The sequence below is a fragment of the Anolis carolinensis genome, chromosome 1 (genome assembly GCF_035594765.1).
Source record: "Anolis carolinensis isolate JA03-04 chromosome 1, rAnoCar3.1.pri, whole genome shotgun sequence".
Lineage (NCBI taxonomy): Eukaryota > Metazoa > Chordata > Lepidosauria > Squamata > Dactyloidae > Anolis > Anolis carolinensis.
The window spans coordinates 362,559,555-362,582,730 of record NC_085841.1 but is presented as its reverse complement, the minus strand read 5'-3'; the positions used below and the strand labels follow the sequence as shown (position 1 = coordinate 362,582,730).

The following is a 23,176-nucleotide window of genomic DNA, read 5'->3' as shown; positions in this document are numbered from 1 at the left end:
AAATTTGATCCAGATCTGTCATCTGCTGGGTTCAGTTTTCTGTGTACTGGTGTACTGGAGATAAAGGTCAATAATCCCCAAAGTCCACCAGTATTCCCAGTTGGCCATGTTGAATTTGTCAATATCAGTGCCAGGGGTCAGGGTGCGTGATGGGTGGGTTTCTTCTCAAACACCATCGATAATCATGCTCTGGACCAGCACCCTGATGAATTGGTGAATTTTTCTGCCCTCACCAATTCCTCCAAAGTCAGACTCAAAGACATCTGCAGTCTGAAGTTCAAACATCTATTTAATATTTACAGAGATATTTACAATTGCAGCAAAGTCCATCGCTCGAAGCCGGCATTCTTCGGCTCGGCTTTTCTCTCACACAGTTCAACAAGAGATAAGAAAGCACATTCCTTAGTCCGAAGGAAGTTCCGACCTCCAAGGCCGGAAATCATGTCTCATAGGTCACAGCAGGCTGTCAGTCAAACTGGCCTGCTGTTAACTGTTTCATTGCTGAAACACACACTTGCAAAACAGCAAGAAACACTTGATTTACATTTCATATACACACAACCAAAAATCCAACAGAATTTGTGTGCCAAGGTTGGTTCAGATCCATCATTAGATGGGTTCAGTGTTCTCTGAATATGGGTGAACTGTAACTCCTGGATGTCAAGGTCAATCACCCCAAACCTCACCAGTATGCAAATTTGGCCATGTTGGGTCTGTGTGCCATGTCAGTTCCAGGTCCATCATTGGTGGGGTTCAGAGGGCTCTTAGATTGCAGGTGAACTATACATCCCAGTCCCTAGAACTCCTCTCCAGTATGTTCAGTTGCTGATCAATTCCTCTGTTTGCTGTGTGTGCCATAGGAAAGGGTAGGCAAGGGTTAACGGAGAGGCAGTGGGCGGGGTCATGCAAATGGAGAGGGAAAGGAACACTGGGATGTACTCGCTGTAACCTGAAATGTCCTGGGAGGGAGTGACTTGGTGGCTCCTCAGCACTGGAAACTATAGCCTATTTGTGGAGGCTGGAAGCTGTCTGTGTGAGCAGACACCCGTGCCACATACACACATACAGATTTTCGTTTTTATTATGTATATAGATAGACAGATAAGATATATAGTTCTACACCCTTATAAAATACCTGAAAAATCTGGATTCCCCGTGTGGTCAACCCAAGTGTTAAGGAGGCCTCGATTTCCTTCTTGTCCTATAGATGAAAATAATATTAATTAACAATCTTTGCACTGCTTCTCAAATACCACCCTGACCCTCTTCAGGAAGCACTATTGTAGTCGTTGTCGTTTGATAACTTTAAGAGCATTTCTGGGGTTGAGAGAGTGTGACTCGCCCAAGGTCACTCAGTGGGTTTCCATGGCCAGGCAGTGATAAATGCTTCACCTTCATGTGCATTTATATCAGTGTATCAATACTGATATGTAAGGCAACTTGAAGTAGTTATTTGCAGGGATGAGAAAAGTTGTGCATGCCTTCAAATTGCCTATGAACCTATAGCAATCCCATGGATTTCATAGTGTCGTCTTACACAACAAATAGTAGTGGTTTTGTCAGTTCCTTCCTCTGAAATTGGGCCTACTCCACCTGGTATTTGTTGGGGGCTCTCCCATCCAAGTACTAACCAGGGCTGACCCTGTTTAGCTTCCAAGATCAGATAGGGTTTAGTACCATGTGTTTTTGCAATTATGGTGATCCCATAGATTGTGTTGTTGAAGACTTTCATGGCCAGAATCACTGGGTTGCTGTGAGTTTTTTGAGCTGTATGGCCGTGTTCCAGTAACATTCTCTCCAATTAACACCTCCCAAACAGAGAATGCCTCCAGGCAACAGAGGCCGGGCTACCTCTATGCAGATTACCTCACTGATTGACTTTACAGCTTCATGGCTATTCAGTGCTAATCAGGCTTGCTAATTGCAACATTCACACTCACTTCACACAGGCAAAGATATTATATATACACACACACACACACACACACACACACACACACACATATATATTGTGTCATTTCTAACAGACCTCTAAAGATGCCATTAGCCACAGATGCAGGTGAAAGGTCAGGAGAAAATGCTACTGGAACATGGCCAGACAGCCTAAAAAACTCACAGCAACCCCATAGATTTAATGGGCATTTCTTAGAGGGGATTTTGATTATTCCTTTCTCTGAAACGCAGCCTACAGCGACTGGGATTTGTTGGCAGTTTCCCATCCAACTACTAAGCAGGGATGACCCTGCTTAGCTTCCAAGATCAGACAGGATCCAGTGTCTTTAGGATATTTAGGAAAGCCTGAAAAGCAGAACATTTTTCATGCCCAGCTCCATCACATGCTCATTGAGTGAGGATGCAAGGGAGGGTCTTTTTAGGTGGCTGTGGGACTCCCTGCCACATGAGCTTCAATTGGCCCACTCTTTGCTGTTTTTCAAATGGAAGGATAAAGACGTTCTAGGGTTATCTTGGTTCTTAATCATCTGGTGGAAAGATGCTTGCAATGTGGCATGCCATGCTTTTATATTTTAAGTTTGTGGCAGCCACAAGAACAAAGTTTCTGGAGTACAACAACTACTTTCAAAGTAAGTCCTGCAAAATTAAACAGGAAATAACACTTTCAAACCAGGAACACAAAAATATCGTTAGAATGCTACAGAACTCTTTATCTGAATTCCTTTAGACATGTGGGTTGCCTTCAGTCTCTAGATTGGGAGAAAGGCAGGATGGAAATAAAGCACAGCAATACACACCCACCTTGTACAACCGGTAGTAATGCACAGCCACATCATCCAGCCGCACAGCCTCCTTGATGTACTTCAGGTGGGCTTCGGAGGCGGTCAGAGCGCACTGGTCCTTGTGCATGAAGGGGATGTGCTTCAGGATGTAGTCCTTCCCTCTCTTGGCCACCACCTGGACAGAGACACAGGAGACACAACTGAAGTTGAAGAAAATGGGTCGGGCACTGATAGATCATTGCCAACCAGAAGGTTGGCAGTTCGAAGCCCGGGTTGGAGTGAGCACCTGACCATCAGCCTAGCTCACTGTCCACCTAAGCAGTTCGAAAACAGCAGAGCTATGATTAGAGAAATTAGGCACCACTTGTTGGATGTCAGCCTGTCAAGTCTGTGATTGTATCTAATGTTCCTGTGCAGACTGTGTCTGATGTTCATGATGAGAATGATGTGTATACTGATAATGTGTTGTCGAAGGCTTTCATGGCTGGGATCACAGGGTTGTTGTATGTTTTTCGGGCTGTATGGCCATGTTCTAGAAGTATTCTCTCTTCACATTTCGCCCACATCTATGGCAGGCATCCTGAGAGGTTGTGAAGTATGGAGAAACTAAGCAAGGAAGGGAAGTCCAGGGTGAGGGAAGAGCTCTTGTCAGTTGGAGGCCAGCGTAAATGTTGCAGTTAATCACCCTAATTACTAGGGGCAATTAACAAAGAATGCCCTCAGGCAGAAAGTAGCTAGTAGATGTAGCCATTCAATGCAAATTAGAACAACAGCCTAAACGTGATTATGAGATTGTTTTCCCAGGTGGCAATGATAGTGAAATCTTGGATAGAAGACAGAGTTTCAATAAGTACAGGCAAGACATTCAGAACATCAGACGCCCCACTTGTTTACAACAGAAGAGAGATAAGTCTGTTACGGTATCTAGTGGGAAAGGAAAAAGAATGCTTTCTTTTCAGTCCAGGATTTTGGAAAGGGTTTATAATAATTCATGCAGCTTTCGGTTTCCAGTTGAGTCAATATTTCTTAACCATGTCAGTCTAGCTTTCAAGTGCTTCATGTATCAAGTTATTAAGAAGTTCAAGTTTGCCTACGGAACTTTGCTGTATTGATTCCTTGTTTCTTGTATCTTCATGGAATTGTTATGGAACTGTGGATTTGTGTTTCTGATGCAACTCTATTCTTGGATACTCTTGGATATTGGGATTTTTGATTGTTTCTCTTTTTCTCTTTTTTATTGCTTTGCCTTTATATATTCTATAAAAAACTGCTTGCTGATTGTACCAACCTGGTGGGCTGTTTACAACCAAAGGGTTCTTGCCTTGGAGTGTGACAACTCCATTCTGTCATGTAGAAAGACACAATCCAAGCACTCCTGAGAGATGACCCTCCAGTCTCTGTTTCAAACCTCCAGAGGAGACTCTACCACCATCCATTCCAACTTAAATGTTTCCATCTTAGAGTACTCTAGAATTAGAAGAGACCCCCAAAGACCATCCAGTCCAATCCCATTCGGCTATGCAGGAAGATGCAATACAAGCCCTCCTGAAAGATGGACATCCAGCCTTTGTTTCCATCTTGGAAGTTCATGGAATCATTGAGTCACAGAGCTGGATGAGATGTCAAAGCCACCCAGTTGAACCCATTCTGACATGAGGGAAGATACAATCCAGTCCCTCCCAACAGATGATCACCCAGTCTTTATCTGATCATGACTGTACATATTTGTATAATAGTGTTGTCAACTGAGTCACGTCCTTTGGCTTTTGAAATCATGAAGAAGCAAGAGTTCTAGTTTCTAAGCTAAGAAATTTGTGGATTTATTACTAGTAATTATTAATAAAGTATTAATCCTCATTACCATTAATAATTAAGCGCAATGTTCCCTGCCAGTCAAACATTTTTGTTCCGGAAATTTTTTATTTAGAAACAGTCCCAGACAGACGGCTGAGAAGAGCTTAATTCTAAATAGGCATTTTATTGTTCCGGAGTTTAAATTTGTGTTTAGTTTGAAATGCTGCACGGTCCATAAAAGATAACAGTGCTTTAATTCTGCTGTTTATGGCTTTCGGCATTAAAAAAATTAATGTGAGGAAAGAGTGAATTTTATAACTAAACAAAATTCAGGATGAATCTGCTCTTTAAAATTAATGCAGTCTGACACAACTTGAACTGCCATGGCTCAATGCTATGGAGTAATGGGAGCTGTGGTTTTATAAAGCCTTCTCTGCCAAAGAGATGTGGTGCCTTGCCAAACTACAAATCCAAGGATGGCATAGCATTGAGCCATGGAAATTAAAGTGGTGTCAAACTCCATCAATTCTACAGTGTAGATGCACTGTCAGACAAATCCAAGGTCACAACAACATCTGCAACAGAACTCCAATATACTGATGATAACGTAGTCTGTGCTCATTCAGAAGAAGACCTACAAGCCACTCCAAACACCTTTGCAGAAACATACAAAAAGCTCGGCCTCTCACTAAACATCGAGAAAGCCAAAGTGCTTTTTCACCAAAAGGCACCAGACAATCCCTCTGCGGTGCCAGGAATACATCTTAATGGTGCAACATTAGAAAACGTTGACCATTTCCACTATCTTGGCAGCCACCTCTCCACGAAAGTCAACATTGACACTGAAATACAACACCACCTGAGCTCTGCGAGTACAGCATTTTTCTGAATGAAGCAGAGAGTATTTGAGGATTGGGACATCCATAGGGAGACCAAGATACTTCTCTATAAAGCTATTGTCCTCCCAACCCTGTTATATGCCTGCAAAATATGGACCATCTACAGACATTACACTCAACACCTGGAACGATTCCATCAGCATTACCTCCAAAAATTCCTGCAAATCTCTCTGCAAATTCCTGCAAATGTCAGCATTTGGAAAAAGAAGCAACGACCACCAGAACTGAAGCCATGATCCTCCGCCATCAACTCCGCTGGACTGAAGGCCACATTGTCCGAATGCCCCATCACCATCTCCCAAAGAAGTTACTCTACTCCCAACTCAAGAATGGAAAACGGAGTGTTGATGGACAGGAAAAGAGATTGAAAGGTGGGTTTAAAGCCATACTTAAAAACTCTGACATAGACACCCAGAGAGAACTGGGAAACCCTGGCCCTGGAGTGTCAAACTAGAGGTCAGCTGGAACCAAGAGTGTTGTGGAATTTGAAGAGACATGAATGGAGGGCGGAAGTGAAAAATGTGTCAAGAGGAAGAAGGCACCTCAAGCCAATTCTTGTTGGGACCGCCTTCCATTTGGAAACCGATGTCCTCACTGCGGAAGAACATGTGGATCCAGAATAGGTCTCTACAGCCACCTACGGACCCACTGCCAAGACCCTACACTTGGAAGGCATTCAGACTCGGCCACAAAGGATCATCAATGATGGTGATGATGCACCGTCAACATATAATCTGAATTCTTAGATGCAGAAATGCATTAAATATGTCTTATTGTTGGAATCACGGACGCCTTAAAGGGCCAGACTTAAAAGTGTCTTCAAAACAGAATTTATTGAAACAAAAGGAAAAGGACGCAGGGATACTTAAATGCAGTTCCACTGGTCAAAAACTCAAAAACCCAAACCAGACCTGGTTCAAAAGGGTAAACAGAAATGTAATCCAGATCAACTGGATGCAAAAAGCAACAAGTCAAACAAAGCACCCTAAGGCAAAACAAAAAGGCACAGTACACAAATGGTTAACAGAGGGAGTTGCAAGAAGAGAAGCGTCGTCAGACGAAGTCCAAGGTCGAAGCAGGAGGAATCCAAAACAGCATTGCTCCAATGTCTGCAGAATGTCTCCAGCCAAACTGGTTCAGGTCCAAACTGCAGATCCGAACATAAAACAGGCAGCAGCAAGACTACAAGAAACTTTCCTAATACACAGCACACGAACACACATCAACACCTTGCCTTCTGCAAAGACCCCTCACCCCCTGAACCCACTTTTATCTACAAACCATAATCAGAGGATGAACTGACCACTGCCCCATCACCATCTCCCACAGCTGCTCCCAGCTCTTCACGTGAATTCCTTTGACTCTCTCTCCAATTCCTCCATCTCCTGTCAAGACTTAGATCTCCCCAAGAATCAGTTGGATCCCCTGATTCCCAGTCTTCACTCCCAGAGAACCCCATAAAGGTATCACTACTTGTTGGTGCCTCACAAATAGCTTGCACTTCTCTTATCTTAGTCCAATCCATGGTGTCTCCTTCTTCTCCTTCACTCATTGACCCATCATTCCCAGAGAATCCCTCAAACAATTCTTCATCTGTAGGTGCTGTAAGTATGTCCCGGATCTTCTTTCTCTGTTGTTCATCATCGGATTCCTGCTCCCGAGTAACCCTTTTCCCCCTTCCGGCACCCATACTACTGTTTGTAATGTTACTCACAGGCTCTACTACAACACTTATTTTCCCCATCTTGTAAGACCACTATTAAGGCACAAGACAGGTACCAACAGTATCCAAATCCTAAGCATGGCCAAGCCATCTGAATGTTCAGATCCATTCCTAGTGAGCCGAGGCATTGAAAAGAGGCCTTCTCCTTTGGCCAGGGGGTTTCAGAACCGATTTGTTGGTTTCTTTCTGAGTGATGGCATCATTCCGGCTGTTGTGCACCGTATCTGAAGTCTGCCTGGCATGAAAAGAAAAACTCCAAACAGAGGCGAAACGAAACACTCCAGGGAAGTAGAGCTTAAAATGGAAACAGTGAGTCAACATTGCTGTAAGCACCTAATCCGCTTATACCTGGCAGGTTTGCCCCCAGAGTTGCCTGGGGAGTTGGCTCAGGTTGAAGCAGCAAGCGTTGAAACGGGTCACGCGAATCAGAGCTTGGAGAATCACCGAGTGGGAAGGGAGCCCCAAGGGCCATCCAGCCCAACCTCATTCTGCCAGGCAGGCAGACACAATCTAATCCCTCTCAACAGATGGTCATGCAGTTTTGCTTGAGAAAGAGTCTCCACTGCACTCCCAGGTAGCAGTATATTCCATACTGACCATTAGGAAGTTTAGGTCAGGGGTCTCCAAACTTTTTGTGATGGTCAGATTTGGTGAAGTGAAAATGTGAAGTGGCTGATCATACAGCCTGACATTCTTTGAACCATTAACATTAAATGCAAATGAACTATTTTATGATATTTTGCCAATTGTCACTTCTTCACACAGAACATAAATAAATCTGAACATGTTTTACAAAAACCACTCTGCCTTTCATATTTGAAGACCGCATAAAATGAAGAAAAGGCCTGTCTGGAAGATTAAACATATCTAGATTCATTTGAAACATTACATATTATTGCTCACCTTAACTTCTAAACTCAAAACATGTGAACAGGAAAATAACAGTTATCTTATTTAGAAGTACAAAACCTTAAGGGCCATATGAACCCGCGTATCACACGTTCTTTCTTTTTCGATTAACCATTAACCATCACAAAATTTAAAACCGATAATATGTAATTTGATTTTGAATCGGGTATCAAAAACAGAGCCTCCAGTGGCTCAGTGTGTTAAAGAGCTGAGCTGCTGTACTTGCAGACCAAAAAGTCCCAGGTTCAAATCTGAGACGTGGAGTGAGTGCCCGCTGTTAGCTCCAGCTTCTGCCAACCTAACAGTTCGAAAACATGCAAATGTGAATAGATCAATAGGTACTGCTCCGGTGGGAAGATAACGGTGCTCCATGCAGTCATGCCAGCCACATGACCTTGGAGGTGTCTACGGACAATGCCGTTTCTTTGGCTTAGAAATGGAAATGAGCACCAAACCTCAGAGTCGGACACGACTGGACTTAACGTCAGGGGAAACCTTTACATTTACCTTTTATCAAAAACGGAAAAGGCTGTGTTTTTCATTATTTCAATTTTAGATGCAGATCAAAAATATGAAATGGAAAAACAGTTTGTCGGACTGAATTTGATTTTAGTATTTAATTTGTCGGGTTTACGAGACCTGGTTTGATGATCAATTGAAAAACAAAAGAACAAATAATACATGGAGCGTATTCAAAACTGTGGTTTCGATCATCTTCTGGTAAAATATAAAATAGCTTTTTTGTATGTGTGGTTTTTTTTTCCTGTGGTCAATAGTGCTGGTGGGTCACATATTGATTTTATGACAGAGGTTGTGGGCTGCTGGATATTTGAACAAGGGCCGCAATTTGCTCCCAGGCTGGACTTTGGACATGCCTTGATTAGGTCTTCTCTTTTTCTGAAATTTTCATCCATTGCTCCATTGTGTCCACGTCTCCACATCAGCAGAAAACAAGGTCATTCTCTCCTCAATGTGACATCCTTTCAAATGTTCAAACATGGCTGTCATGTTCCCTCTCAGCCTTCTTTTCTCCAACCTAAACATACCCAACTCCCAAAGCGATAACTCATTGGATTCATGTTTTCCTGATCTTTGATTGTTTTGGTTACCCTTTTCTGGACACCTTCTGCCTGGTCAATATCCTTCTTGGATTATATGGTGCCCAGAACTGGACACAGCAAAGAACCCTGGAAGATTTGGCTACAAATATCAACCCGCACACAACCTAACAGCAATGGGATCATTGGTCCATTTTTTTTTTTGCAATATGGCTTTATTTACTATTTACGGTATTTATATTCCATCCTTCTCACCCTGAAGGGGACTCAGCGCGGATCACAATGTACACATACATGGCAAACATTCAATGCCATATGAACATAGAGACAGAGAGGCAATTTAACCTTCTCCATCTTCCTGCTTCCTGAGGGTATGCTCGATTCCGGTCATGGGGAGCAGCTGCTTCATCATCCACTGTGACATCTTGATGGATGCTTTCTCATTACAAATGCTGCTGGCTGGGTGATTTTTTATGGTGTTGTAAATTAGTTAAATTAGCCTCCCCACATAAGTGGTATCTAAATTTCCTACTTGAAAGATGCAAATATCTTTCGGGTTGCTTAGGTCAACAACGAGCAGGGCTATTTTTTACTTTAATGGTCAGGGGCTCTCTGACACGGGCTGGCCTCGAACTCATGACCTCTTGGTCATAGTGATTTATTGCAACTGGCTACTAACCAGCCTGTGCCACAGTCCAGCAGCTTTCCTGCCAGTTTGTTTTTATAAGCCCTGGCCTTCCTCAGGTGCATCTACACTGTAGAGTAAGTGCAATTCAATGCCACTGTAACTATAATTATTATTAATAATAACTATAACTACAATAATATAGTTATAATAGTTATAATATATATTATAGTTATAGTTATAATATAGTAATAATATTGTAATAGTTATAATATAGTAATAATAACTATAACTATAATAATAACTATAATAACATGTAACTATCATGGTCCAATATTATGGAACTCTGGTAGCTGTAGTTTGGGCACCAGCTTTGAATGCGATTTCCTGCTTCTTGGCAGGGGGTTGGACTGGATGGCCCATGAGGTCTCTTCCAACTCTACTATTCTATGATTCTATTCCTTAGCACAGAGCTGGAGCAGTTAATGTGCCAAACAGTGTAGACATATACCTAAATAGGCCATAAGCTGAACCTAAGCCAACAGTGTGATGTGGCAGCTAAAGAGGCCAATGCAATTCAGGGACATTGTGTTCAGATTGAGGGAAATCATAGTCTCGCTCTATTCAATTCTGCTCAGACCTCATTTGGAATATCTGTATTGAGGTCTGGGCACCACAGTTCTGCCATCGCTCAAGGCTATTTTATTTTGGGATTTGTAGTTTAGTGAGGCATCAGCATTCTTTGAAAAAGAAGGATAAAGACGCTATAAAATTACAACTTCCATGCTTCTACAGCACTGTGCCCCAGCCATTAAAGTGGTGCAAACTGCATTGATTCTACAATGTAGACCAGGCATGGGTAAATTTGGCCCTCCAGGTGTTTTGGATTTCAATTTCCACAATTCCCAACAGTCAATACCTGGAGGGCCAAGGTTTGCCCATGCCTGGTGTCGATGCACCCCGGGTCCATTGAAAACTAACGGGGTCATTCCCACTTAGGCCCACTTTGCAGAGATGTAGTGATGGTAAAACAGGAAGAAAAACAAACAGACCCACCATTGTACAGAAGAGGCAAGACATGAATGTTGCTAATAAAAAATACTCTTATGGATAGAGACAAGAGGGTGTACTAGAAGCTGCGCACAAATGTCTTGTCTGTGGCTGGCTCTAGTCCTTGCCTCACCCATGCGGCCCCACACATCACAACAACAACGAGCAGCGCATGAATGTTGCCGTTGTGCTTTCTCCGTGACATCACCCTCTCTTTATACCCCATGAGCTATTTCGGAGATGCCCACAGCAGCAGCTGCTGCTATTATGTGCTCGGAATTCTGGCACACGCACATACGCAGAGTGCGCCGAGAAAGGGACCTTGCCGGGAGTGAAACCGACCACTCCCTTGAATCCTCCAGAAACGCCTAAATTAGAACCCGAAGTCAACTCCTGGCCACTTCTGGCATTTATCTACAGCTTATTTTTGGAGCCCGACAAGCACTCTGTGGGCAGAGGATCCCAAGCGCTTTGGAGTTGCATATCCTAGCCCTATAGCTGGAGAAGGGAGAAAGCAGGCGGATAGTGGTTTCAAGAACACCTAAGCAATGCCAAATAGATGCACTAGTATTACAACAACAATAACACTAATAACTGCAAAACATGGAGAAATGAATTCAAATTGCAGGAACTGAGAGCCCACTTAAACATTAGGAAGAATTTCCTGGCAATGGGAGTTGTTTGGCAGTGGAATATTCTGCTGCCTGGGAGTTCAGAGGAGTTTTTAAGCAGAGATTGGACAGGCATCTGTTGAGAGTGCTTTGATTGTGTCTGACTGCATGGCAACATGGGGTGAGACTGGATGGGCTTTGGATTAAAAACTTGTTTATATTTAATAATCATATTGCGGATTAAAAACTTCTTTATTTTTTAATAATCATATTGTGGAAATTGCATTTTTAACCAAGATCAAATACAAATCATTGGTGCAATCGCTTCTGCTCCCTCCCAAAATCTACACACATATGGACACATAAAACACACATGCAGTACAGTCTCACTTATCGAAGACTCGCTTATCCAAGGTTCTGGATTATACAAGACATTTTTGTAGTCAATGTTTTCAATATATCATGATATTTTGGTGCTAAATTCGTAAACACAGTACAGTAGAGTCTCACTAATCCAAGCCTCGCTTATCCAAGCCTCTGGATAATCCAAGCCATTTTTGTAATCAATGTTTTCAATATATCGTGATACTTTGGTGCTAAATTCGTAAATACAGTAATTACAACATAACTGCGTATTGAACTACTTTTTCTGTCAAATTTGTTGTATAACATGAAGTTTTGGTGCTTAATTTGTGAAATCATAACCTAATTTGATGCTTAATAGGCTTTTCCTTAATCCCTCCTTATTATCCGAGGTATTAGCTTATTGAAGGGGCTGCCGGCCCATTTAGCTTGGATAAGTGAGACTCTACTATACTTCAGAACAGTGCCTACAATGTGTTGGTCAAAGGCTTTCATGGCCAGAATCACAGGGTTGTTGCGTGTTTTCCAGGCTGTGTGGCCATGTTCCAGAAGTATTTTCTCCTGACGTTTCGCCCACATCTATGGCAGGCATCCTCAGAAGTTGTGAGGTATATGGAGAAACTAAGCAAGGAAGGTTTATATATCTGTGGAAGGTACAGGATGGGGGAAAGAACTCTTGTCTGTTGGAGGCCAGTGTGAATGTTGTAATTAATCACCTTGATTAGCATTAAATGGCCTTTCCAGCTTCACATCCTGTCCTGGAGGAATCCTTTGTTCAAAGTCGTTAGCTGCCCCTGACTGATGCATGTCTGGAATTCTTCTGTTTTCAGAGTGTTGCTCCTTATTTACTGTTCCGATTTTGGAGTTTTTTTTAATACTGGTAGCCAGATTTTGTTCATTTTTCATGGTTTTCTCCTTTCTGTTGAAATTGCCCACATGCTTGTGGATTTCAATAAGCCTACAATAATTGTTTCCCAGTACACTATTTCCTCCTTCATCCCACCTGTTGCAGTGACCTCCCATCCTTTGAGTTGAAGACATTCATATACAACTTTGCCCTTCCTTCCCAGTAAGACATTCGCCCATTCTTCGCTCTTCTAGTACAATAATAATATCTAAAAATTACAAGGGAATTATCTAACACAGACCAAATTATGGAGCCTATTCCAAAATGCTTTCCCTTCTTCCCACAAAGTTCAAAGATAGTTCCCATTCCTTAATGAAGTTTTTCTCTATCTCCTTTTTATTCATCATAGCTAATTGATCCACACATCCCATTCTAAAAAACTCCTATTTTCTTTTTTGCTTTTCTTTTTAATCCTTCATCACTTGACCATGTCCCTTTGCTTTCTTCCCTTCTCTAACATTGCAGGCTCCTTTCTTCTTGCATCTAGTGATTTTTCTAGTTCAAATCTGTTTCTTCTACAAAACTCCCTGGCCTTCGTTACTGAGCCTGGTACATATTGTATTTCTGTAAAGTGTAAAGATATGCCTCCATACTTCTTCTTTCTAAGCTATTTTCTCAATAGAGGGGGGTTAGCATTGTGACTGTCATTTCCACAGGGCTTTGTTTTGAGCATTCTCAGGTCTCAGGTTGGCAGTACGTATGTCTTCGTTGATGTTGTCCATCCATGTTTTCTTTGGCCTTGGTCCACGTGGTCACTGTCCTGCAATCTCCAAATGCACTGCTGTTTGTGCTCCTGATGTTGGTTCTCTTCTCATGACATGGCCGTACCACCTAAGTCTTGCTTCCTGCATTTGCTGATCACTTTTGTTCCTAGTCTTTGACAGATGTCATCATTTGGCACATGGTCAAGAAATGCCAAGCCAAGTGTCCATCTCAGCATTTTCATTTCCATTGTGTTAAGGGCTAGTTTGTGCTTCTTTGTTGCTGGACAGCACTCTACCCGATAGAATAATAATAATAATAAGGATCACGAATGGGACCCTGAAGAAGGAGACAGAAGGCCTGATCCTTGCAGCCCAGGAGCAAGCCATCAGGACAAAGGCAATTCAGGCCAAGATGGAAAAATCAGCTGATGATCCAAAATGCAGACTGTGCAAGGAAGCCGATGAAACCATTGATCATATCCTCTGCTACTGTAAGAAAATCGTACAGACAGACTACAAACAGAGGCACAACTATGTGGCCCAAATGATTCATTGGAACTTATGCCTCAAGTACCACCTTCCAGCAGTAAAGAACTGGTGGGATCACAAATCTGCAAAAGTATTGGAGAATGAACATGCAAAGATACTGTGGGACTTCCGAATCCAGACTGACAAAGTTCTGGAACACAACACACCAGACATCACAGTTGTGGAAAAGAACAAGGTTTGGATCATTGATGTTGCCATCCCAAATGACAGTCACATTGACGAAAAACAACAGGAGAAACTCAGGACCTCAAGATTGAACTTCAAAGACTCTGGCAGAAACCAGTGCAGGTGGTCCCGGTGGTGATCGGCACATTGGGTGCCGTGCCAAAAGATCTCAGTCGGCATTTGGAAACAATAGACATTGACAAAATTACGATCTGCCAACTGCAAAAGGCCACCTGACTGGGATCTGCACGCATCATCCGAAAATACATCACACAGTCCTAGACACTTGGGAAGTGTTCGACTTGTGATTTTGTGATATGAAATCCAGCATATCTATCTTGTTTGCTGTGTCATACAATAATAATAATAATAATAATAAAACTTTATTTATATACCACCCTCCTCAAGGGACTCAGGGCAGTTTCCAACATAGCAGAAAACCAAACAACAACTAGAACGTTGCTGGCTGAACAACTGTAGTGTAAATCTTAGCCTTGAGTTGTTCAGGCATTGTTGAGTCACACAGAATACTAGTAGTTTGCCGCTATGTCAACCAGGCTAAATTTATTCGTGACCGTGCATCTGGCACTGTGTCGCCATCTATGAAGACCAGTGACATTTGGTATTTAAATTGAGTGGTCTTTTTTAGTGCTTGTCTATTAATTTGAATTGTTTTTCCAGTCTGGAGACCACATTTCAGATACTTTGTGTTGGGTATGTTTAGTTGAAGTCCATGCCAGAAGCTGTTGTTGGAGGGCTGCACGTTTTAGGTGGCCAAGTGCTATGTTATCTGCATATAGGAGTCTCCAGGGATGAATAGTCTCCAAATCTGCTATCACAGTGCCCATGCAGAGTATGAATAGTAATAGAGTGCTGATCCCTGATGCAGGCCAACACTGATGTTGAAGGGTGATGAAATCCCTGCAGATCATATTTGTTGTATTATTGTATAGTAGCTTGATCCATGTTATAGTCTTCTAGTATTCCATCTGACCATAGTGCTCACCAGATCAGATCATGGGGAACCCGATCAAATGCTTTTTCGAGATCGAGGAATGCAAAGTGCGGTGTATTGCGCCAAATTGCTATGTGTGTGTGTGTGTGTAAAGAAATCCTTGCAAAGTTGCTTGCAAAAGATCTCTGCAAAAAGGGAGCTGAGCTTTTTGCAGAGGCAAGCCACGCCTCAAACAATGTATCGGTTTGCTGGCAGATGGCTGGGTTTGTCAGTTGGTAATCTGAGCTTGCGGGGAGAGCACAGAAATGGAGAAGTTCTCTAGCTACGGTCAAGTAGCAGTTTGAATATGCTATGCTGTAAATAGAATGCTGATGTTATTGATCTTATGCAACTACATGGACATTGTACAATTGCAGAAATGTTTTATATTTCAACTCAACAAGCAAGAGTAAAGTTCTTTTGTTCTTTCAATTCCTCTGCCTGGTGTGAGTCTTTTGCACATGGTGTTAACTGGACGTTGCTGGATTCCGCTATACTCCTTAATACGGTGGTTTCTTCTTCTCCTGATGTTTTTCCATGAATAACCGGACAGCATGTATTGCACCTATTGTGCCACACTCCTTAACAAAGCCACACTATATAAACCTCACTTGACTAGTCTCCAACAGATCCCTAAACCTCTGAGGATGCCTGCCATAGATGTGGGAGAAACATCAGGAGAGAATGCTTCTGAAAGATGGCCATACAGCCCAGAAAACTCACAGCAACCCATTGATTGTAAGTGATTCCGGCCATGAAAGCCTTTGACAACAAATTTCACACTGATTTCTTAGCGTATACCTCCAAACACTGGATCCAAATCCTCCTCCAGGTCCACTTCCCCTCCTCTCAACTCTATGAGTCTAGGTCTTCAGCAGCAAAAATTGACTACTGAGTGGTGTCAAAGGAAGGTGTCCAGATTTATCAGCAATGCAACCTAGGTGACATGAAATGCCAAAAAGGAGGCCAAGTCCCATTTCAAGTCTTGGATGGGCTGGCCTTCCAAACCAATGCTGCCACGAGATGAAACACAAAAATCTAAACGTAGGAAGACACCCACATATAACTGAATGCCCAAACAGGAAGAGGCCTCTAAGAACAGACTCCCACAAAGGACACCGAAGCTGGAAAGCCCCCCTTCACTTTGCCCCTTCTGCTGCATTTTTTCCAAGAGACAGAAACACACACAGCACATGTCTGTGGCTACCAGCATTTCGTATGTGCAGGCTTCAAAATAAAGAAAATAAACCTCTGAGGTGGCCATCTGGCTCAGAGGATAGAGGAGGAAATAATAGGAGGTTTCCTAATACAATGGTTTGCCCTTAGACAAAGCACTGAACACTTTAAGAAGGGTTAAAATTGGTTTTGATTTTTAACAATAAAACTAGAATTCAAAAACCTATGGTAGTCAAGGGATTAAGGTAAAGGTAAAGGTTTTCCCCTGACGTTAAGTCCAGTCGTGACTGACTCTGGGGGTTGGTGCTCATCTCCATTTCTAAGCTGAAGAGCCGGCGTTGTCCGTAGACCCCTTCAAGGTCATGTGGCCGGCATGTGGTTACCTTCCTGCCGGAGCAGCACCTATTTATCTGCTCACATTGGCATGTTTTCGAACTGCTAGGTTGGCAGGAGCTGGGGCTAACAGCGGGCGCTCATTCCACTCCCGGGATTTGAACCTGGGACCTTTTGGTCTGCAAGTTCAGCAGCTCAGTGCTTTAACACACTGCGCCACCACCAGGGGCCCAGTCAAGGGATTATCATTGCAAAAATGTATCAATTGTTGTTACAATATGAAATGAAGGAAAGGCGTAATATTAAAGAGGATCAAAATATAGGGACAGGAGTTTGGTTGGAAGGTCTGGACAAAGAGTATAGAGTTTATTTTGAGTAATGAGGTGAAATAAAAACTTGCATAATAAAATATTTGTATTTTGGTGGCATTTGCCACTATGATGCATAATGGCAGTTCTAATAAATGCTGGAAATGTGAGAAAAATGTTGTGACATTTTATCATATGTTGCATGGTTTTGCAGAAAGTGCCAGGAATATTGGACTCAAATACATACAATTCCGGAAGAAACTGTTAAGGTTAAAATCATTATTTGTTGGGAATGCTAGACAATTGACTCGAATGCAAACATCTCTATATATAAAAGAGTGATGGCATCACGGCGACCCACAAAACAACAAAACTACAGGCCCCCCAACCTCGAAATTTGACAACACAACCCATCATCCACGCCTCTAGGTTGATACAACAAAAAGAAAAGAAAAATAAAGTCCTAATTAGAGGGAGAGCAATAATTGCTTTTATCCAATTGCTGCCAGTTAGAAGGCTAAGCCTCTCCAACTTGGTCTCCTAGCAACCCAATAAAAAATAATAAAAATACTAAAAATTAATACAATAAAATACTATAATAACAGAAAATAACTAAAAATAATACAAGAAAATAATAAAATATAATAAATAAAAATATAACTTACAATAAAATTAATAAAAAATGCAAATAACATCAAATAAAAATTACACAACAATTTTTAACCAATACCACCACCACTTTGCCACAGCAACGCGTGGCCAGGCACAGCTAGTAGAAGATATAAATAGTGGGATATAAATAAACATAATAATATGATGTTGAAGGCATTTATGGCTGGAATCGCTGGTTTGCTGTGAGCTTTCTGCGTTATCTGGCCATGTTACGGGAGCATTCTCTCCTGATGTTTCATCCACATCTATGGCAGGCATCCTCAGAGGTTGTGAGGTCTGTTGGAAACTAGGCAAGTCGGGTTTATATATCTGTTTATATATCGCCCAACCTGGACCCACTTGCTTCGTTTCCAACAGACCTCACAACCTTTGAAGATGCCTGCCATAGATGTGGGTGAAACATCAGTAGAGAATGCTTCTGGAACATGGTCAGACAGCCTGGAAAACTCACAGCAACCCAACAACAACAACAACAACAGCAGCAGCAGCAGAAGCAGCAGCAGCAACAACAACAACAAGTGGATATGCTCAGAGATGGAAGAGCCTAATTATCCCAAGAAAATCTGCGAATTAGCTGATATGGATAAAGTGACAACAGTAATCAAGGAGAAAACTTTGACAAACTTTGAGAAAGACTGGGACTTTTCACAACAATGATGAGGGCAAATGTCAATTGTAGGATTTATGAATTAGGCAAATGCTGCCAAAAGTAGAAGTGTAGGATGTTCATAGAATTGTCTCTGTGTTTGTGGTTAGTAGTATATGATTGTAGGCAAGTATGTCCTCAGGGCGACTGTTTTTGATTTGGTTCTATAGTAGGTTGTGAAACAGCTGCATGATTTTAGTAATACATACTGTAAAAAGTCTTCTCCTTTTTGGAATTTTCATTGATTTTTTTTTACTACATTTTCTTTTTTTCCCTTTGGAAACGGAACATTAATTTATACAAAAGCAAGCAGGCTTACCCATGAGGGAAAGTAGGCTTCGGGCTCGAAGTATTTCCCAAAGTGCTTGTTCCGCTTGAAGTTGCCCAAGTCGGCTTGCAAGGCGAAAGCGGCCAGGAGAAAGTACGCCTCTTCCCGCAGCATGCATTGGGAGCGCAGGACCTGCTTCCTCAGGTGCCAGTAATAATAGTAGCGGGCCGTTCGGTCGCTGGATGGGAGAAAAGGAGAATGGAAGAAGAATGGAGAAGACGTTGTCATGGAACAGAAGACTTTAACCAAGGTGAAAAAATGAAACCCAAGTCTGGGGGATGCATCTACACCAGTGATTTCCAACCTGGGGGTCGGGACCCCTGGGGGAGGGGTCACGAGGGGAGTTTCAGGGGATCGCCAAAGTGTGGCAAGTTTACCAGTTCCATCACCAGTTTGTACAGAGTGCCCTCTGAGTGTTGATGAACTACAGCATCCTCCTGCCTTACCTGATCAGCCGTCCATTTTCCACGTAATACTGCACACGAAAATGAATGATCATCGGGGGACCAAACTGATCTATGCCCTGTGAGCAGAAACAAACAAACAAAAAAGAAAAGCACTGTAAAGGAAACAGTGTGGTGTTTTAGTGTGAATGCTGGACTAGGACTTGGATTTGAAAATCCACTTGGGTATGGAAAGGCACTGGGTGATCTTAGGCAAGTTACATTCTCTCAGCCTCATTGGCTTTGTACATGCTTTTCTTAATAAACTGCTGTAAACTCCTAAGCCATCTATACACAGACACCTGCTGCCTCTGACTCTGGAGGTGATTGATAGCTCTTCTGACTTATTATTGACACCTCCATGAAGACCCCCCCCCCCCACCACCACCACCAGCAAGTTATCGAAGGCTTTCATGGCTGGAATCACAGGGCTGTTGTGTGTTTTCCAGGTTGTATGACCATGTTCCAGAAGCATTCTCTCCAGATGTTTCACCCACATCTATGGCAAGAATCCTCAGAGGTTGTGTGGTATATGGTTGTGAGATATACCTCACAACCTCTGAGCATGCCTGCCATACATGTGGGCAAAACGTCAGGAGAGAATGCTTCTGGAACATGGTCATACAGCCTGGAAAACACACAACAACCCTTCCCAGTGCTGTGGTTCAGTTTGACGATGAAGGGGGATTTGGGTTTATGCAGGCTGACCAAAGCAATGCTGAAGAGGGAAATCTCGAAGGCTCTGATGCTGGAAATGTTGAAGGCTCTGGCTCTGAACTGTTAGAGAGGCTGCAGGCTAGCGAGGAAACAGAAACTAATGATAAGGGTGACCTTTCATAGGATTTAGAACATCAACAAGTTCCAGCAGCATCAGCAAGTCGGAGGAATCTTCCTTAGATAGAGATACAAGGTTAAAGTTAAAGGTTCATTGTCCCAGGCGTTCCCTTAGAATAGCTGGCAAATGCATGGGAACTCAAGGACAGAGAAATGCTTTCTTGGCTTGTAAGCATGGGTAAATACAGGAGAAACAGAGAGAGATTTCAGACGAAGCAACGTTGATTTTTGGAAGCACATCTCCTGCCTTGTCTAAGCTCATGGAAAAGGATTCTCACTTATGTTCATGCCTGGAACCCGTGTTTTGGATTTTACTCTGAAGTTCATTGTGCCTTGTTTTTCAGGACTAATTTCCTATATCAGAGACTTGGAATTATATTCTGCAAATTGCTTTTACCTCTTGATTATAGCCTTTTTTATTGACTGCCATTGCATTTGGATGTTTGACTTCTTTACTGTTTTTTATTCAGACTTTGCTATCTTTTATCAATAGCTATCTTTTATCAACTGTTTGAGGCTAGCCTGCTGTGGTGGAGTGTGTGCTAAGAGCAAGGTGAGCCAGGGTTGAGGTGCAACACCCAGCAAGTGGTCATAAACACATCTTGTGGCAGCGAGTTCCACAGTTTAACTCCGCTCTGCAAAGGAAGGTGCTCCTTACCTTGCTTGCCTCCTTCTTCCACTCCTTCGGACAGTATTTGTAGAGCTTCTGGGACAACTCCATATAGACGTGCTCATTGTCTGCAAAAGGAAAAAAGCAGGGGTAAGCTGAATGAGATGGTAGCAGGCTAGGTTCCTTTAAATTAAGTAATGATGCATTGGCAGGTTGAAGCTGCTGTAGTTTTTAAAGCTGTCTTCATGAATCAGTTTAACTGCTTCCGCTGAGGACAGGGAAAGCAGAAGAGAGGAACTCATGTATTGTTTAGAAAACCGACATTTAAATATACTATATATACCTGGCATGGGCCAACTTGGGCCCTCCAGGTGTTTTGGACTTCAACTCCCACAATTCCTAACAGCCTACCGGCTGTTAGGAATTGTGGAAGTTGAAGTCCAAAACACCTGGAGGGCCCAAGTTGGCCCATGCCAGGTATATAAACACACACACTGTATTTTATTCATTCTAGAGCACACTTTCCCCATATAAATATCCCTAAAAAGCTTTCTCTGTTGGTATTACTGAAATTAGTGTGTGTCTTACAACGGATGATGTCTTAGAATTGAAGAAGCATTGCATATGTGTGTGTATTCATATATTAATTGCTGTTTAAATATGCTAGTTGCATAGGGAAAACTGCATGCATACATGCTCCTGATGTGAAGAATGTCAAGAAACCAAACTGGCAAAATGCCTTATTTTATTTAAAGCTGCATAAACCACCCCATTTATTAAATAAAGTCCTGACAACAATGTTTTCCTAGGCTCATGATGGGATGGTTTCCCAGGGTAGGTTTCCTTCTTATTTCCTTTTATTTCCCAATTCCTTTTTCTGTCCCTTTTCATGGCATGGTGCACGACTGTTGCTGACACAGTCACACCAACTTCTAAACTTGATTTGCAATGGGAAAGAGTGACTTTTTAAATCTGTGAATCATTGAGCTGGGGGATTCTGGGAGTTGCGGTCCCTAAAAGTGACTTTCTTATCATCTGGCATTGCATTATTATTATTATTATTATTATTATTATTATTATTATTATTATTATTATTACAGTAGAGTCTCACTTATCCAACGTTCTGGATTATCCAACACATTTTTGTAGTCAATTTTTTCAATACGTCATGATATTTTGGTGCTAAATTCGTAAATACAGTAATTACTACATAGCATTACTGCATATTGAACTACTTTTTCTGTCAAATTTGTTGTTAAACATGATGTTTTGGTGCTTAATTTGTAAAATCATAACCTAATTTGATGTGTAATAGGCTTTTCCTTAATCCTTCCTTATTATCCAACATATTCGCTTATCCAACGTTTTGCTGGCCCATTTATGTTGGCTAAGAGAGACTCTACTGTATTATTATTATTATTATTATTATTATTATTATTATTATTATTATTATTATTATTATTTTCTTATGACCCGCCTCCATCTCCCCAAAGGGACTTGAGCCGACTCACATGGGGACAAGCCCTAAAAACCGGCTGGGCTGTGGCACAGACCGGGCTGTGGCACAGGCTGGTTAGCAGCCAGCTGCAACAAATCACTCTGACCAAGAGGTTATGAGTTCGAGGCCAGCCCGTGCCTGCGTCTGTCTCTGTCTCTGTTCTATGTTATGGCATTGAATGTTTGCCTTATATATGTGCAATGTGATCCGCCCCGAGTCCCCTTCGGGGTGAGATGGGGGGAATATAAATACTGTAAATAAATAAATAAATAAAAACATCCGTTGATATACAATCAAAACATAAAACCAATTATAGAGCTAACATGATACAACAACGATTTAAAACATCTAAAATAAACACCACTGTATCAATTAATGATGGTTTAGTTTTGCATCTACACTGCAGAAGGAATGCAGTTTGACACCACTTGAACTTCTATGGCCCAATGCTATGGAATCCAGGGAATTGTAGTTTCAAATTGTTTTTACCCTTCTCAGGCAAACTACAACTCCCAGTGATTGTATTGCAAGTAAAGCAGTGCCAAACTGTATTAATTCTCCCATGTAGATACGTCATAAACTAACCACAATTAGCAAACACACAGATGTGGCCTCAAACCTTTCCAAATCTGCAAAAACACCTATTAGGAACTCTACGGAAAAATATTTAGCTGATAGCCACATGATGGTACAAATGCAAGAACAGTGACATATAAATGCAAAAAGGAACCCCAGTATAATAAAGATTGCTCCATTATTACATACTTTGTATGACGCTGAGTCCAAAAAGGTGACAGTCCTTCAGCCGCAGCAAATCACACACCTGGACAAGTAACTCGTGACACAATATTTTAACCTGGTAGAAAAAAAGCAAGAGTTTTATTCTCTGCTTATTGCAAAAACCATTATTTGCAGATGCAAAATAGTTATCAGAATGACTGGATCGCTCTGTTTGAACATCCCTGAGTTTTGAGGAAAGCTTTCCCTTACAACGGACTGACGTGCAGCTCTGCCTGATGAGCACGTGAGAATAGATTAGGATGACGATGATATAAAAAGTGGGATATTATAATAATCCCTTGATTAATTGTTGCTTCCTTGAGATTCTTAAGCTTTGTGATTCCCTTCTTTTGGCAGGCAAAAAGAGACTTATTCCTCTGCCATCATCATCATCATTTTTATTACTTACCTCTCTTAACTGAGACCAAAAGTGGCTCACAACACTATTGTGAAAAGGACTGG

At 42.0% G+C, this 23,176-nt stretch overlaps 1 protein-coding gene across 3 annotated transcripts in view; it reads right to left on the bottom strand.

Annotated features, from left to right (window-relative positions):
- Nucleotides 1–23,176, bottom strand: part of frmd6 (FERM domain containing 6) — a 194,895-nt gene that overhangs the window by 23,953 nt on the left and 147,766 nt on the right. For all 3 annotated transcript variants that reach the window (XM_062968674.1, XM_062968672.1, XM_062968675.1), the window contains 6 exons: nt 22,700–22,790; nt 20,485–20,564; nt 18,996–19,072; nt 18,541–18,727; nt 2,755–2,910; nt 1,136–1,201 (listed from right to left, as the gene is read on the bottom strand). In XM_062968674.1, the coding sequence (XP_062824744.1) occupies nt 1,136–1,201; nt 2,755–2,910; nt 18,541–18,727; nt 18,996–19,072; nt 20,485–20,564; nt 22,700–22,790 (657 nt within the window). The remainder of the gene's footprint in view (nt 1–1,135; nt 1,202–2,754; nt 2,911–18,540; nt 18,728–18,995; nt 19,073–20,484; nt 20,565–22,699; nt 22,791–23,176) is intronic.